The following is an 18,217-nucleotide window of genomic DNA, read 5'->3' on the forward strand; positions in this document are numbered from 1 at the left end:
CTGTGCAGTTCATTCCTCATTATATCTCTCGGTGTGAAGCTTTCAATACAACATCATGCTGAGCTAAAAAGGCAAAAGTTGTAGATATTTGGTTATCTTCCAAGTGCAGTGGAGCTCTATGGAGATTTAATTCATTCTTGCCAGAGATAGGAGAATTAACTGTTCTTTGTTACGTATGTAATATGTATGTTTGTGTGTTTGCATTTGTACATGTAGGGTGTGCATGGATGTGTGCACGTATGTCTGGAATCTGCTTATAAGGGATGATGTTAGTGCATGTACTGAATCTGCTATTCTACTTCTTGTCTGGAATTTGGTAGCTAATTAACTGACACAAAGCAGAGCCAAAAGCCTCATAACAAATCAGATCTGGGCTGAAAGCACAGAAGTGTCCCTTTATGCTTGTCACATGAGAGGTTGTCAGTGCAAGTTGAAGCATGCATCTTTCCTCTTTCCATTTTTCTCCCTCCTTTAGTGTTTTAATTATATCTTTTCCCTTAGAGGAGCAGGAGGTATTTTGCAAAGCCAAGAGACCAAAGTACTTCAGTGCTATTCAGGGGAGAAGTGAATGTGGTCTCTCAGCTTGTCATCTAGGTCTGGCAGGTGCACAAAGTAAGCTGACATACAGATAAGTGCCACTTGCCATTGCTACGCTGAGGTGCTAGATCCTTTTCTGTTTGTTTGTTTGTAGAATTATCTGATACTGGAATCAACTACCCTGAAACCTCTTCCGGGAGCCTGCTACAAAAACACTTTTTAAAACCCCCTTGACATCCACAATGAAACTGTACATAAATTTTAACAAGTACATGGGACAGAGTTAGGTGGTCTAAATGACACGAGGCTGAACTGGAGCACTGGGATGGATAGAGACAAGTGTTACACCGTTAAATGGATTTGAAGGTGTTGCAGTGCTTCCCTGACTTGCATTTGCTTTCTCTGCAAAGACACATCCATTGTGGGCCCAGGTCTGTGTTTGTGTGCGTGTGGCGCGTGTATTCTACAGACTGTTCATACAAATGCATCAAAATGTATTTTACTCTTCTGCATAGTGCTCTGTTAATTTGAAAGGAACATTTTTGTCTGTTTTCACTCGAGCAGTGTGAAAGTGTCCTACTGCCCAATTTCACATATTATTATGATTACAAATTTACATTTGGGAAAATTATTCAGTGGCTGTTTCTTTCTTTCAGACTTGTTCCCAGGAGTTGCATTGTTTCTGATGTTTTGCTGCCCTTACTGATAGTAATGAACATGTAACTAAATTAAGGGGGAAATAATGTGTCTTTTTTTTGTCTTTCTCTTTTTCAGTCACTATGAGCAAGACCGGAGTGCACTTAAGCGGAAAGAATGGGAGAGAAGAAACCAGGAGGTCCAACAAGATGAAGATCTCTTTGCTTCAGGTTTTAACCTCTTCGGGGAACCCTACAAGGTAAATTGCATCGTTATGTTTTACATTTTCAGAATGTCTTTAACCTGAATGCATTTTACAAATACCAATAAAGCTTCTCTTCACTTGTAAGAAAAGACAGTATCACATCTGCCTTGGTAGCTATACTTCTGAACACACTGATTATCCAGATCAGCACATGGCAGCAGAGCAAACTGAATACTCTGCCCAGCATTTCATGCTAATGTTGACAGGATCAGAGTTTTATTTCGAGTACAGTTCAAGATTTCTTCCCGTAAACACACAGCAATGTCCTGTGATAGAAGTACATGCAGCTGATATGTCTACAATTGAGTTCATACTTACAAAGCTAGCACTTAGACCTTTTATTTTTAAGAAGAATATATACCTGAGTTGTTAAAACCAATGTCCTCATATAGATAACGAGCCCGTAAGCTTTCTTGTGCAATCATAACCATCCAAAGAAGTCTTTTGGGAGACTGTCTGAATCTTTGGGGAGCGTAACAAGGGTATGAAAGGGACTTACAACAAGACTTATTCTCTCGAAGGAGCTTTGCTGCCTGAGATTTTCATCACCAAGGGATGTCCCCCTTTATGATTTCTGCTGCTTTGATTTTCAGTAAGCCATTCCCTGAAGAATTCATCAGAATGTAAATTTCCATATCTCTTTCTCCTCCCAATCAGTGACATCCATTGAAAGGCCACCACTTCATCTTTCCATTTTACATTGTTAGCAGCTGTAGGGAGGATGAGGGCTCTTTGAAAAGGAGGACGAAAGACTAGAATTATTATCAAATGGTGCCTAATAATTACAGACCGGGAGAGTGTGACGGATACACTTGACTCCTAGCTGTACTTCGGTTCAGGCTGACTAAGGAGCTACAGGCCTCACGTCCTTTGGGTGAACTTATGAGCTGGAAAGCCCCTGGCTCACATACAAGGGAGTGGAGGTGTCTTGAAAAATATTTCTAAAGGTGGTTTCAAAACTCAGAAATGCAAGATAACTGAAGTACAGAGCAGGATATCAGAGCTAAAGCAAAGGCATCTATCTTGTCTGTACCATTGACTAGCAGCCAACTACTTTACCCTATAAATATTACCATCAGCATGGGCCCAGTTTGAGCTCTCCCTGAATTGCAGCTGGATTGCACAGCAGCTAACTCTCCCCTTCAGCAGGGATGCCTGTCAAGGTTTGAGATCCCTTACTTGAGACTAAGAGATCCTTCCTTACACAAGGCAGAGAGATCCCTTACCTGCAAGAGATCCTTGGTAAGTGATAGATAGCATGCTGAATTAATAATACAAAGTGTTACTAATCTGTGTAACTAGTGTAAATACTATATGGTTAATTCCATTAGACATAAACTGTTGACCAAGTTTGAGACTAAGTTTGGAACCAGCCACACCTAGGCTCCAAAAGGAATTTAGAAAGCAAGAGGTTCCACTCTGAACCTCATGTATGGTCCTACTTGCTCTTTGTATCTCTAGTCTCTGTGTGAATCATTTTAACTCAATTTTCCTTACTATGTTTCTTCCATGCAGTAATTAATACAGTAAAACCTTGCTTCCAACCTTGCTTCCAACTTACTGAACCATGGCAAACCTCTGTCAAATTGTGTTAAATTCCATCAAACTTATCGAACTCTATCAAATTATTATTTTACCTCATTAAAACATATTGCTGCTTCTCTGTTGTGAGTGAGATGCATTCCACTCATCCATGACAGAGTTACTCAGCCAAACAAGGACTTTGCGCTGGGGCAGTTTGTTTGTGGGTTCTTTTTGGTTTATTTTTATAAAAATCTAATCAATGCACTGTTTCTGCACTGGAGCACATTTTAGCACCCTTGTGGGAATAATAACTTATATGAACTGATTTTGTTGATACTTCTGCAGGTCAGGCAAACATTTTTGTTCATTTTAAGTGGTCAGTGCAAAATTACTGCAAGATTTTGTGTCAGGAACTAAAACCACCACACCCCCATTCCCACCCCCAGTATGAATGGTAATACCTGATCTTACATCTGTGTGTATGTGCACCAAAAATACACAGAGCACATGTTTTGTCAAAAATGGAACAACTAAAAAAGAAAACCCACCAAAAAAAACCCCAAAGCATCCTGGTGATTTTCCTGAGCAGATTGGGGTTTTATAATTGCTTTTCACCTGCTTGGCAGAGAAGTTTGGCAGATCTGTGGGACTGAGCAAAACATTATGTATTACTATCCTAAAAAAGCATTGTAATTATAAATTGCGAAAGATAAAAATTAGGAGGAAGTTGCATGCAAAACAGTTACATCTGTCTTAAATTTGCAAAACAAAGAGAACCAAGACTGAATAGGAATGCTGGGGCTTGCCTACATTTTACACTATGGTGGGGGAAAAAAAGCACCAAGTGATAGACTGGTATTTCCTTGGTATCATAAAATGGGTTTGGTTGAAAAGGACCTTAACATCATCTAGTTCCAATCCCCCTACCATGAGCAGGGACACCACACACAAGACCATGTTGCCCAAGGCTCTGTCCAGCCTGGCCTTGAACACTGCCAGGGGTGGAGCACTGCTAAGAACCAGCCACAGCACAGATTCCTAGGAGCTAATGGAGGCTGAGTCTAACTCTTAGTGGATATGTAGTGATTTGTATTCTTGGGCAAGTGTAAAACTAAGTTCTTGGGATTCTGGCCATGTTGATTCTCAAATGAAATGAAGAGGCCATGAAGTGAGATGTGCTGCACGTTCAGTTTGAATTCCGTTTCCATTTTGAGATGAACAAATGTTTCTGTGTGGATGAGACTCAAAGCCTGGTGCACACAACAAGCTGACAAGGTATCCCATCTGTCTCTTCTGGGTGCTCTCAATGGGAATGAGAGGAGATGAAGCACTGCCTAGCAGTCAACTGTTGTGGCCTGTGGTGAGCACAAGGTTCACATCCTCAGCTGGGGTAGCTCAAGGGATGGCTGTTACGGCTCTCAAAGATCTGGGGCTGTGAAGTAAGTTGGAGACTACAGCGACAAAGGGAAGGTTGGGAATATCAGGCCTCAGAAAATACCTCTTTTCTTTTATTCCGAGACCTAGTGTCCTTCCTTGTTTATCATTTCTTCCTCACGTGCTTCCACAGAAACCCAGGAGGGACTGTTAGGGTAGGGAATACCACAACTGCTGTTTTGATGTTTTAAAGACTGAACAACTAGCAGCTGTTTAAGATTGCTCTGAGGTTGGGGGCATTAAAACATGTCCATTTTCTCAGAGTTTACTGCCATTGTGTATTACGAGATGTGTGGAGTATCTGCCTCCATCTGTCATGTCTTTGCTTTAGCTATTACATCATTTTCCTTTCTATCCCTCTGTCAAATAAAACTTAGGTGATCATTATGGTTTTGGACAAGTGCATGTTCCTACATTGATTCTTTGTAGTACATGTATGTGTACACACAGATGAAAAGAGGTATTTATTTCTGTGGGTGTATAAAATACATTTGTACATGCTTATTAAAAGATAAAAATGTTCTTCTGAAGCTCTGCTGTCCTATGTGGGGAAACAGTGACAATGTTTTGACGTGTTGACATCCAGTGTTATTTCGGAAGGTCGGGCAGCGAGGGCTGTGTTGCCCTTTAGTGCAAGTGGATTGTAGGTCTTGCCCTTGAACTCTCGTGCAACCTGCTAATGCTGGGTTCTGCAGCAGTGATCAGAGAAGAGCCTGCAATGTTATGACAACAGACATGTGAAAAAGCAATGTCAAAGTTTTCCTGAGAGAAGCTGTAATTTTACTACTGAGTTGTTGATACTGTTTAATGTTTGGAATTAGTAAAGAGTTTCAGAGATGAGTGTTTTAGAGAAAACAGTAGGAGTACTTTTGTTACCTTTAAAAGGAATTGCCTCAGAAGAGTTCACCTTGACAAAGCGAACCCAATGGGCAGCATTTCCATTGAGGAGCTTTTGGTGAATGTTAAATCATTTCTCTTTCTCAGGTAAAGCCCCTCAATGCTATTCAGGCTTAGCATAAAAAAAAAAAAAACTGAAATCTTAGCTTCTGGTCCGTGGGGGTTAGTTTAAGTATGAGGCATGAGAAAGTGAATGAATTGTGAAACCTCAAGTTCCATGCAAATTTTCACAAAACCCTTGTAAATTGTGCCTACAAGTTTGAGTGCATTAGTTCTTTTCTTTGTAAACCTAGAATGCAATAGCTAGCTAGCAAATTGGTCTTCCAATAGGATTCTATTACAGATACTTACAGAAAGCAATAGAAGCAGAGGTAGGAAGGTGTACATTTCCTAAATTAACAAGAGCCTAGGATAAGGGGAAGGCTACTAGCCATGAGTCACAAACCAGACGTATAATTTGTGCCTTGGAATACTCAGAAAATGCTGCATTTCCTTAATGGTGGCAAAATTGTGGTTCAACATGCTGTTCAGAAAACAAGATGTGCAGAGTTGTCCTTTAAGAAATAAGCCAATTATCCAGAAGATGAAGGTAGAAATTGTCCCAAATCTGGAAGTAAAAAAGAGCAACCACAAATTATGACTGGATTTTGTGTTTCTCTTGCTGGTGTCCCAGCTTGTTAAAGATACTCTGCTTCTCACGAGAACCCCGAATATGCTGAGTAAATAAAATAAACCCATTAATGTTATGCTTCATGTCTTCAATGCAGGTAGTACACTGCACTACACACCCAAGCTCATTCAGGTTGTGTTGCACAAGTCTGGTCTTAGTTGTGCATGTTCTAGTTTTATTTAAGCGTAAGCCAAATTACTGCTCACATTCACTATGCGTTTTTTGCTTTGCAGTCTAGTTCAAAGGCCATTGAAGAGAGCAATAATCCTTCCATTGACTTCAATAACTATTAGATACGAGCTTTAGTGCACTTAAAATACGCTAAGGATGTTTAAATTAATTTAATCTCTGTGCTTTTCAGGAAATTTATTTTTTATTAATGCTCCCAGTAAATGACTACAAATAATAATACTTTATAAGGGTCTTTTATCCCCAGGACGTGAACATTCTGCATAAAACAGAGTTAATATCAGGCAAAATTGTATTTATCATTGTGACATGTGAAAGAAAATAGGTGGTATCAGATACCTCCAACACAGAAATGATTGAAAAGCTCTACATGCAAATTTAAATATTGATTCCTTCTATGAGGATCTAGACAAGAGCCATTTAATGTGCTGTGATGTTGAAACGTTCTAGTGATGATATGTTGTCAGTACTTTTTTTGGGTGTTTTTTTAATCAAAAACCCCACCAACTCTTGCTTTCTGGAAAGAAAGCTAAATGCACCCTGGAAGCGTAGCTAAGCAGAGGAGAAGATTGGTGGTCAGGCTTTTTCCGATACTCTGCTGTTCCCCCTGTGCTATCCCATAAGGAGTTAAAGTGTTTGGGGAAGGAGGAAACAGAACAAGTATGTAAGTGTTTAGACTTCGCACCTTAAGCACAATGGAATCTCCTTGTTTTAAATTTGGGGGTTGAACAGAGAGAGCCTGGTTTTGGCTGCTGCCCAAACAGCTCATTGTGCAACTCAGTTGAAGGAGACTGCTCATACACAAAGAACTTATTCTTAGCTTAGCTAGAATATAATTTTTGCCACTAAAATGACCAACCTAGGGACTTACTTAGTGAATAAAAGTGATTCTCCACAAAAAAGTGGTTCTCCACAACTGGTATTATTAACTGTGTCAGTTAGGAGCACTGGCAAAATGTATATAGATGAGAATAACGTAGAACAGTTAATTTTTAAATCACTGCCTCAGTGCAGTGGTAATATATGTTACAATCCCTGAGAATGAGCAAAAGGAAATTTGCATTTATTATCTTCTTTTTAAAACATTTTTTATGGCCTGTGCAGTACTAAGGAAAAAAAAAATCTTTCTGCAATATTCTTCTCATCTCCTGACTAGTTCAGCAGTGGGGAATATAAGCAGATGTTTCAGGAGAAATCCATGCATGGATTTTTTTCATCACCCAAACTTCTGCTTAATACTTGAGGAAAATGGGATCAGTGGCAGGTGGGATCGCTTGTTGAGGAATGAAGTGTGACACACTCTAACCAAGCACAAGCTTATAGTGCTGCCTTTCCCTATCTTTATGGCCTGGTGTTAGGGCATCTTTGGACTGTGGCACTGTTTTGCTGTATAGAGCGAAAAAACCCAAACATAAGTGAAAGCATTGTTGGTTGTATCCTGTGGTATCTTACATACACTACAACTTTGTCATGTAATTCCAGACTGTAGAAGTTAACCATCTGCTTGAACAGGAGCTATAGTTTTGCTTTGGTTTTATCCTTTGAGACTTATAAAGTAATAAGCATGGGGAATAAGATGTTTTGGTTCTCTGCTGGTCATTTCAATGTACATAAAGGTCAGTAAGGCGACTGGTAGTTTGGGTCTCTGTGGGGTGAGTTAGAACAGGAAGAGAGGAAATTAGCTGCATGTTAATTATAGCTTCAAGCTTATTTATCCAGCTTTCTACAAGTGAAAGAGAAAAAAAAGTAAAAAAAACCCCACTTGATGCTTCGAAAGTATAATAGCAGCGAAACGCAGATGAGTCAGTGTTTACTTATTACTGGAATTCAGAGAAAAGCGGGACTCACAAATGCAACCAGCCTGCAGACAACAGAAGAATCCCGGTACTTAAGAACGTAGCAGTCGTGTCTATTTATGTTCTGTAAGAAAATATTTTTGAATGGTCTTTTACTTGAAGTTACTGTAGCATTTGAGTGGGTAGAAGCTTTTTCTTTTCTGGGTTGAGATGCTAGATACCTCAGGTCAACCTGAACCCTCTATGGAAAAGTAATTCGAGTTACACTGAAATGAAGAGATTATGTGTTTATTGCAGACTACCCAGCTTCTATTTCTGGACTATGGGTCAAGGGGCTGATAGAGCAATAACATACTTAAATAAACTGTGTGATTGCAATTCAAATGCTCAGTAGCCAGTAATTGCACGTTCATGTTTTGCACGATACGAAATGTACAAGCCCAACATCTCTGACATAAAACCAGCTTATTTTGCTCCTAACATCCATAACTGATGCAATTTAAACACTTCTCTGAGAGCATATTTAAGAGAATGGGAAGCAGTATGCAAGTGTTACTTGTGCAAGCCTGTTTCAGGAGATTCTTTGAACACAGTTATTGATAGGTTTTTCTTACATAACATATGAAAAATGTAATTGAAATTAAATTAAATGTCAGCATGACACCATTAAAGAGCTAACATTTGCCATCTTTGCAACTACTTTGAGCAGCAACTTGTAATCAGGAATGTACTCACTCTTTTCCTTCATTTATTTTCTTGATATTTTAGACAAATAAAGGTGATGCCCTTGCAAACCGTGTCCAGAACACATTGGGAAATTATGATGAGATGAAGGACCTGTTAACCAACCATTCCAACCAGAGCCACCTTGTAGGAATCCCAAAGAATTCTGTCCCACAGACACCCATTGACAAAAATGAGCAGAACTTTTTCCCAGAGCCGAGGAACAGGATGATCCCATCTCATCAGATCAGTGGCCACTCATCGACATCAATGCCTCCACCTTCTTCGTTGTCATCTAATTCTACTTTGCTACACAGTCACCAGAGCAGCAGGAAGTCGAGGACAGACTGGTCGCGTGGTGGTCACAACTCTAGTGGGGCCCAGCCAAGCCAATCCAGTAGTCAGCAGAGTCGGGCAAAGCACAGCTCCTCTCATGACCAGCCACAGGGCAGGTACGAAGACCTCTATAATTGTCAGAGTGAGCAGCATAAAAGTGGAGGAACCGAGGAAGCAAATTCTATGGCAGCATCTTCGCATTCAAGGAGGCACACTCATTCCAAGTCAGCACCTGGAGAACATACTTACAAAGAAAACAGTCATTCAAAGTCGCCCGCAGAGCTTGAGTTTGTAGGTCATGGTCCTGGATCTCCACTTCCTTCCACTTCGTTGTTATCTGCAAACAACGGTCTTTCGTCTCAGAATTTCCCACCAGGACTTCACTGCAAGAACAGCATGGTCCAGCAAAAGCCTACAGCCTATGTCAGGCCTATGGACGGTCAGGACCAGGTACCCAATGACTCACCTGAACTGAAACCTCCGATAGAAATTGAGAGTGGATATGGAAATCAGTCCTTTGGAACACTGCTGGAAGGAAAAGTGAACACACCTAGTTCGAAGAACAAAGTACCAAAGCTCACCATTCCTCCTGTTAGTGAAGTAAGTGGTTTGAAATATCTTCTCTCTAGTACTGCTTGAGTATTTCATGCACTGAATATTTTTCACTGGAAATATGCAGGTCCATTTCCTGGAATTACAGTCTAAAACGTTCCTTTTTTCTAGAATGTACATGACTACAGCTGGCGAAGTTTGTTTGTGATAGTCCCAGTAGCAATATTTAATGAAGTTTTAAAACCACGGTTTGGAGGACTAACATTGCTCTTTTCTGATTATATTGAAAGGCTAGATCTCTTTTTGGTGTAATATATTTATATCAGCTTGAATTCTGGACAGAGAACTCTAATATCGCAGTTCATCTGCAGTTTTCACTCTTGCATTTTCAGCTAGGAGCTAGTTTGATAGAAAGATTGCTGTGCTGAACTCTGAAGAAAAGTGGCAGTGTTCAAATTTAGTGATACTAAATAGTTCTACCAGCAAGGAGTTTATTTACAGAGTTTGCTAAATTCCTGTTGCTTTTAATGGAATTAATGTGGCTCTGGTTCTGAGTAACGCTTATGAAAATGTGTCCTATTAAAGCTTTTATGCATTCTGAAGAGCTCTTAATTTTGGGATTCAGTCCCAGTCTCTGCTACCAAGAGTTGAAGCTGTTGAATTTTGTATTGCTGGTCAGTACAGTAGTCCTGTGAGGAACATTTTAGTTGGTTCATATTCATGTCCATTCCAAGCACAGATGTCTAGTATGGCTACCAACTGAACTATTTACGCTCTGTATACTTTTTCTCTTATTCTGAGTTTCTCTAAAGCAGTAACCTTTGCAAGGTAGGTTTATAGCATACCTATGAACAGAATTGCAATATGGGATTTTCATAGCTTTCTGTTTCCCCCCAAATATTTCCCTCCTTGGTAATACTTTTATACCATGAATGAGGAGCAATGCATTCTTAAACCACTTTGTTGCAAAAGGTCAGCTTTTTCTATTGGAATAATTGTTTCAAGCCAATAATTTGTTTGACTATTTAAAAACTTGATGTTATTTATTAACATTCCAGGCAGCAACAAAGACTGATGTGTTTTGCAGTAGAGCTTGGAATAATTTTCTGGGAACTGCATCTGAAAACAGTAAAAGGCCTATTTATATCAAGTGGAAGCTGAGGGTTGCTTGCAGATGGTGTTTTATTAGAAAATGTATTTGTTAATAAACGTAGCTTTGTACAAGATTACTTTACAGATGTTTCTGTTTATTTTTACCTTAGGTTAAAAATCTGCTGATGTAGATGGCTTCATAGTCTGTTGCGATTTGTCGCTAGCATTGTTTGGCAAGTAAATAATTGCATGCAAAGGAAATAATGATGCTGTAAAAGCAAATATGTTTTTTCACTCTTGCCATCTATTAGAACTGTGAGTCAATAGAGGTACTTTAAAGTGCAGCATCAATACGAAGTGTTTTTGGAAATGGAACATACCTTTTGCAACTTGTATCAACTATTAAGAATGCTTTTTTTTTTTTTCCCTTTAGTTTTTTGAGTGAAATCCTGGCACTGTTGAAATCAATTGACTTGCCAGCAATGGTTTTTTGGGTACAGGACTTCACCCAGTCTTTTTGCATAACTCTAAGAAACTCTGATGTGAGCTGTTGTTTTTGGAAAGATTCCTAGTCGCACAGATGAAAAATTGCATTAGGAATTTGTTGCTATAGCTGCCTTAGTTTATAGTGTGTATATTGAAAAGTATAGGTACATAATTAATTTAATTTATGTTCAGATAAATAGTAAACTCTAGGCACTTTAGAAATGAATGCAGATAATAATCTTAAAGCAGTCTGCATTATAAGAGTGAACAATAAATTGAAGGGGGAAAGAAAACCCAAAGCTGTGTTAAGGTGATGAATAACTTTCCTTCCCAATACAGACCATCTGACAATACCCAGACTGATGGATCTTTTACAGGCAAATCTCCTCCTGAGTTTGGAGGGTTGGATTTTTTTTTCACCTATGTCAGGACTGTGAACTTTGGCCCTGTGTGTTTTTCCACAGATGTGTATCCTGAATTTGATTTACCCTGCGTTCAGCAATAAAACTCCTTCCAATCCAACGTTATAGATAACTGGTTTAGTTTAAGCTTAATCAGAACTGACAGTGCACACCTGTGAAACCCATAACGTTTTCAGAATGACTGCAGTGAGTGGCTCTGTTGTAATCTTTATACAATTGATGTGGAGGCTTATGATCCTTCGGTGGTGCTTATCAATTTATGAACCTTCCCTAGCCACCTCGAGCCATAGTGATCTGCTTGAAACGATTTTGCTCCTGCTCCCTGGGTTTCCATCCTAGCGCTGTTCCAGGTGATGGTGGTGATCTTTGAACTAGTAGTAGGAAAGTTACTTTTTGGGGACATTTCTCCATAATTTGTTCTGTAAGTCTCCTCTGTCCTTGTGTTGCTGAGTGTACATATGGAGAAACATACAGAGTGTGTGTATAGAGATTTGCACACCAAATGTCTTTCCCTCAGAATTTTATATGCTCTTAAGATGAGGAATTCTGTGAAGAAATAAAATTCCTAAGTAATGATCCTGCAATAATGGCATCGATCAGGATGTGCAAAGTTGAAAAAGAAAAAGACAAGTTTTGCTATCTGAAGGAGAAAGAGGGGAATAAGTAACCAAATATTTGAACAAGCAGATTTAAAAGATGAGTTCAGGCTGATGTGGAAATATGGTCTCATTTATCATGGCTTAATGGAAGAGGATGTTGAGTGCCCTGGAAACATTTTGCCATGTGTAAGGAAGTGATCAATTTTATAACATAATTTGTGTCACTTGAGGTGTTGCTCTGAGAATCTTTGCCTGTTCCCTGGGCCCAATTCTGCCCTCAGAGATGCCCATCCATCTTTCAGCTCCTCTGGAACAGACAACATTGTTAATGCCTTGCTGCTGGCATGCCTCTACTGTGCAATGGATTGTGGTTTAGTGATTTCTGAGTTTGTAGAGATTCATGGCAAGTTCATACAGACTTACCCGGCTGGGTCAGGACGTGTTAGCAGCACTTACGCACCCATAGATTCATTCTTGCCTCTGAGTGGATGCTGTTGTGTGATTTCCAGCTCTTGGCTCACTCCCATGGAGCTAGTTCAGACCTGGCTGCACCATGTGTGGCCATTTCTGGTAGAGAAATAGGATCAGCAGAGCCTCTGTAAGCTTTTAGTTGTGATCTGTAAGAATTTCTTTGTGATTCTGTGATCCTTCCTATTTCTTTTACTTTCCTCCTTTGTTTTACTTATCAGTAGTCTTTTCTAAGGGTAATGGCAAACAATTTAATGGTTTGGTGCCTTAAGCAAACCCCAGTGTAACCACTATCACCCAGGCTTGGCAGCCTCTGATTCAGAAATTACGAAGTAGACCTTTCAGAACTGGGAAGCCATAAGGCCATTGTGTGACTTCAGGGGGATATGCAGAGATGCAGCAGACACCATGACACAGAATTAATAAGAAGAGCCCTGGAGCTGGAACTGATAGAAAAATTGATAGAAAGCCTCAAGCTGTAAACATTATTTCCTGTTCCTTTCTTATTAGCTCTCATCTCTTTAGCCTGTATTTACATACACACTTACATACATATATATATATATATACAAATTTTGAGCTTGCATTTAACATTTGGAAAATTGTGGCAAGCCTGGGACATTGCAAAGAGCTTTTGTGTTGCATAGAATTCCGCCTACTTAAATTGTATGATGGCATGATGGCAGGTGATTGTTACTTACCACTCAAAGAGAACTGCTTAGTTAAATCCTGTGCGTTTCTTCAGAAAAGTAGAGGTTAGAGACCACAATAACAGCTGATCCTCTCTCTGCTGCATTAAAATCCAGAATCTTGATACATGTATGTATATTTAAAGCTCTAGGAATCAGGTGCTTACAAATTACTTCAAATAGACTAACTCAACAGGAGATAGCTAAAAGCAAGCATGTACTTTTCAGATTGGGCTTGAGCACAAATCACTGAGAGTACTGAGTAAAGCAAAGATTTTAAGGTCTGCAGGATCATTAGAAGATGTGTTCCTGGAAATTCTTATGCACAGTTCTCCACAACAATGCATGGATTTCCATTACATGTTTAGGGATGGGAAATCAAGGGCAATTAAGCTAATGTTTGATTCTCAAGGCAGAGTTTTTAAATCTCGCTGCAATATTGGCCTCACGTTCCTACAAAGCAGCAAATGCTGGTGCACCAAATTTTGCCCAAAATACAAAGCTAGGAACAAATCCAAAAGGCCTACAACATCTATGTCACCACCCACTTAAGTAATAAAAAACGGAGAACTTCTATTTTCATTTTACTTCTAGGAAAATATTTTGACTGGTTCAGTATACTGTGAAGTGATAAGCTTCTGTTACGTGTTTCAAATCATTCTGTTATCGCTGCATGTATTGATTAGCTTAGTACTTTCTGAGCTAGCTATAAAAAAGGCTGCTCTCTTTCTGCATTAAAGAGCAAGAAAAATTGACAGGTAGATAACCATATTGACTAAACCTAAATAGTAAATGCAAGAGGCTTATATATGACTTATAAAACCTTATAGGAACCAAAGATAGTTTAGTATCTTTTTTATTAAATGGAAAGTAGATGTCTTTAATTAACCACCCCCACACCTTTTTTGATATAGATGCTACTTTAGTTGCCAGCTATAGTGCATTATCATAGTTGTGGGTAAATCACTTTTTTCATATGCAAGCTTTAGCTGTCCCCCAGACTGAGCTCAGAAGAAGAATGGATTGAATCCCGCATTAAGCTGAAATCCCTTTGCTTGGTTCATATTTCAAAAGTCTGAGGCCAAAAACAAACCCAAAGAGCAGTATTTCTTACAGTATTACAGGTTACAGCCATATGTTTTTCATTTGTAAATACTGTGAGAAGTAATGTTCTTGTGATACTTCTAAATGAAGACCATATGACACCGCTCGACTGAAGACCTCTTATTGTGGCCTTTGAAGGCTACTGTCCGATTGCTTGGACAATTGCTAGCAAAGCTGTTTTGCAGGGGTGGCAAGAGGACAGCTTGCCTATTTTAGATCAAACATAAATAAGCATATATAGGGCCTGATTTTGAATCACTTTGATCAATGGGAACATTGCATTTCACATCAGACTGCAGAACAGTGCACTTTAAGTGACTTGAGTAGGTGTGGTTAAAAGAACTGACCACATATATTTGGTTTGGGGAAGGAAGGCCTAGATAGCTTCTTTCTCCCTGTGCATTTGTTAGTAGTTTTATGGTTTTGTTTTTTTAAGCTACTCCTAACCTTTTCTTGGTGGGAGGAAGAAAAAAAAATCTCAGTGAGCTTCTATTTGTACCTATATATCTATATATTCTCAGAGTACCTCTACTTGTGAAGAGTCAGTGTCACTGTATGTTAAAAAGTCTTTGTTTCATTTTGTTTAAAAAAACCCACAACACTTTCTAAAAGGAACTGCTTTTAAGTGGCTTGTTATTGGTCCAAGTTAAGTGTAAGGAATACTGTTATTCAAATGGTGTCATAGGAAATGTAACAGAGTAAAATGACCTCAAAGGGTTTGGGGAGAGGAGGAGTAGAATTTGTTTTGCTAGAGCAAAGATGTGGAGATATCATTTAACATCCGAAGGGGGTCTGTGGGGTGCTCATATCTCTGCCAGTAGATTTGGTGTGTGACGTTAGGATGCTCATTTTGGTACTTGGCCAGTAGAATTTGTAGAGGTTTTTTAATCAAGCAGGAGGCAGCAATCAATCCTGTTTCTCGTTTTGATGAGTGGTCCTCAGTGCCGTGGTGCATATGACTAAGAAAGGGGGTTATAATATATACTTTTCACCCTTAGAGGAATATTGTTTAGATATATAATGGAAAAGCATTATTATGGCTGCTTTTCCATAACTAAAGCTGCATCTTTTCTGCTTCTTCCTATTAATTTAAGGAAAACGTCACAGGCCATAGGAAAACAGTGTTAAGTGTTGTGGTATCTTCACATTGACTGGTAATGTACTTTTTGAATAATGCTCAGGAGTTGGTAATTTTTCAGCATCTTGTTTCTATCCATCTGGCATACAAATGCATAAGGAAAGATGCTCTTGGATCTTGATAGAGCTGCTTAGTTGTCAGCTAACAAGGATGTTCTTCTAGGACCAGTCTGGCAGGTGTAACCAACTTGGAGCCTTTGCACTCTTCATTAATAGTTTTCTGGAAGATGACCTGCTTTAATAAATATATTCTCTGTGAACTGTAAAACAAAGAATGCTTATGTAAGAAAAGATGAGAAAATGCCATTTGTAGGTATTTGAATTCTTTATGATGTGTGTTTTCACTCTGGCCTGTGCTCAGCCCTCGAGGGAAGAGCCTGCATGCTTCTTACTGAGAACAGGGTTGGCAGGTACCAGCATTTGGCCTTATGTGCTGGAATGAATGGCCATTTGTAAACTTTACCATCAGCTATGTTAAATACTGCTTTATCTGATGTAAACCTTCAAAGTTGGAAAGAACCTACCTACAGCTCTTTCCTGTCATAACTTCTGGGTACTTTTCTACGAATTATTCTGTTCTTTTCTCTGTAGAAGAAGAATTAAGTTTTTAAATAGTCTGAGAGCATAGAAGTCACTTCTTCTTTTTTAAGTACAGGCAAGACAGTAATGCACACTCTTCTGCATGGGCAGTGGCAGCTCCTGTGGATCATGGCTGGGACTGAACTTGAGGCTTCTCAGGACAGCCGCTGGTTCTTTAACAGGAGTGGGGACTCTTACTATAGCTGTAATTGGCTTTCTCCCCAAGGCCACTCATTTAGTGAATATGATGAAAATGTTACATCCAACACACACCTTTTAAGTGTATAAAAAGGGGCATAAAGAAAATACAAGACAATCAGTGGGCATAAATGTAGACTCAGAGAAGAAAGTTCTAATCCTGATGACAGTGTAGTCAAGCAGAAAATTGGACTTTTCTTTATCTGGTAGGCATAGATCAGTAAGAAACAACTGGAATGCTCTCTTGCAAATGCCAGGAATCTGGGCAGCTGAATGGTGCAGAAAGTGTAATTAGGTACTGGTAACAGGAAGCCAAGCACAAACCACTGTTCAGAATGCTGTGTTAGCAGTTGGGACTGAAATACAGCTAGTGAAAGGTAAAGGAGGAGGGATAGTGCCATATATTGTTAAGCTGACTTAAGATTTACAAAGAGTATTGCAACAAGTAAGATAAAGTCTAGGGAAAAAATGACTTATGCAGCAGAGGTGTGGTAGACATGAAGGAGATGTAGGTGTGATCTGAACATGCAGTGAACCTTTGCTTCAGCTTTCAGAAGAGAATGGACAATTGAAGTGAAGATAAGGAAACTGAACTCAGTATAGGGGAAAGAAGAACTACAGTACTTGAGTATGGTTGGCTTTCTGGTGGGAATCACAAGAGCAGAAGTGCTTAACTGTTCTTAAGCTCATCAGACTGCATCCTGTGAAAATCTGTATGTGATATACAAGCAATTAACCTGTGATCCAGAAGGCAGCCTCCTCCTGCTCTGTGTTTTTCCATTTTTACATGTGTAAGACACCTACTTGCATGCATACCTGTGGGTATTCTGTATGCTTAGTTCATTGACATGCACAATAACACTCAGGTTTTAAGCCATTAGAGCAATACCGTATGAATCATAGTTATAACATACCTTCAAAGTGCGAAAATCAGAGGAGGGTCTCCTATGAGCATTTCTAGCTTCATGGCCAGAGCCACCCCACTATAAACTGGTAGTCTCTGATTCAAGTATTGAAAAGCATTTAGGAGCTGCAAGTGAAAACATCATATGGGAATACTTTAATAAAAAAAAAGAGTGAAAGAACATATAACTTGGCAACTCGCCATGAACTGCAGATATAGGTTAAAGTTATTTAGTTGGCAGGCGATTGCTAGTGTATTAGCAATGTTGGGAAAAAAATAGATCTAATTTCTGTATTTTGGCTTGTGCAGTAAAGAAATTCCTCCCACATAAATATGTTCATTTCACCTTCTGGGAAGTAAAGAAAGGAAACTGTAGCTGCAGTCTGTTATTTAATCTTCCTGAAATTAGCATTTGGTACTCAGGAAGATTGAAAGATTTAATGCCAATGCCTTCCTCAAAAGAAAGAAATGACACACCACATATGTTTTAGCACTGGTTAGACTGTTAAATGGAATTAATCAAAATCCATGTTAAATTATTTCCATGTGTTAATTAGCAACGGTTTGGAACATTAAAATACATATTGGCTTGGGAATAAATTAATGAAGAAGTATCATATTGAGTTTGTGGGCTTTTAATTGCAACATAATATACTATGTGTTTTAGAAAGGTAAATGTAAATATACTCCTATGAAATGCAATGGCAGTATGCACTTAAAACTGTGTAATAAAACAATCTAAACCAGGCTTTCATTATGGCAGAGGGAGTGATACCATTTCCAATTTTAAAAGAAACATTAAATCATCTAATAAGGCGAGAGAAAAACAGTTTTAAAATGCCAAGAGTTTCATCTCGGGCCAAAGGAAGTTTTAAAATTTCTCCTTTGAAAATCATGTTGACGTAGCAAGTACCAACACCAGGTCTCCCATTGCGCGCAGAAGAATTCACTTGTGCCTTTCTCTTCCTGCTGGGTCACTG

At 39.1% G+C, this 18,217-nt stretch overlaps 1 protein-coding gene across 1 annotated transcript in view; it reads left to right on the forward strand.

The window, feature by feature from the left end:
* Positions 1–1,311: 1,311 nt before the first annotated feature.
* AFF2 (AF4/FMR2 family, member 2) overlaps positions 1,312–18,217 on the forward strand; it is a gene marked incomplete at its 5' end in the record, with an annotated part of 236,281 nt that continues 219,375 nt past the window's right edge. The window contains 3 exons of the mRNA XM_010023482.1: positions 1,312–1,432; positions 8,717–9,611; positions 10,213–10,214. Of these exons, the coding sequence (XP_010021784.1) occupies positions 1,312–1,432; positions 8,717–9,611; positions 10,213–10,214 (1,018 nt within the window). The remainder of the gene's footprint in view (positions 1,433–8,716; positions 9,612–10,212; positions 10,215–18,217) is intronic.

Source organism: Nestor notabilis, unplaced genomic scaffold (genome assembly GCF_000696875.1).
Source record: "Nestor notabilis isolate BGI_N333 unplaced genomic scaffold, ASM69687v1 scaffold2461, whole genome shotgun sequence".
Lineage (NCBI taxonomy): Eukaryota > Metazoa > Chordata > Aves > Psittaciformes > Psittacidae > Nestor > Nestor notabilis.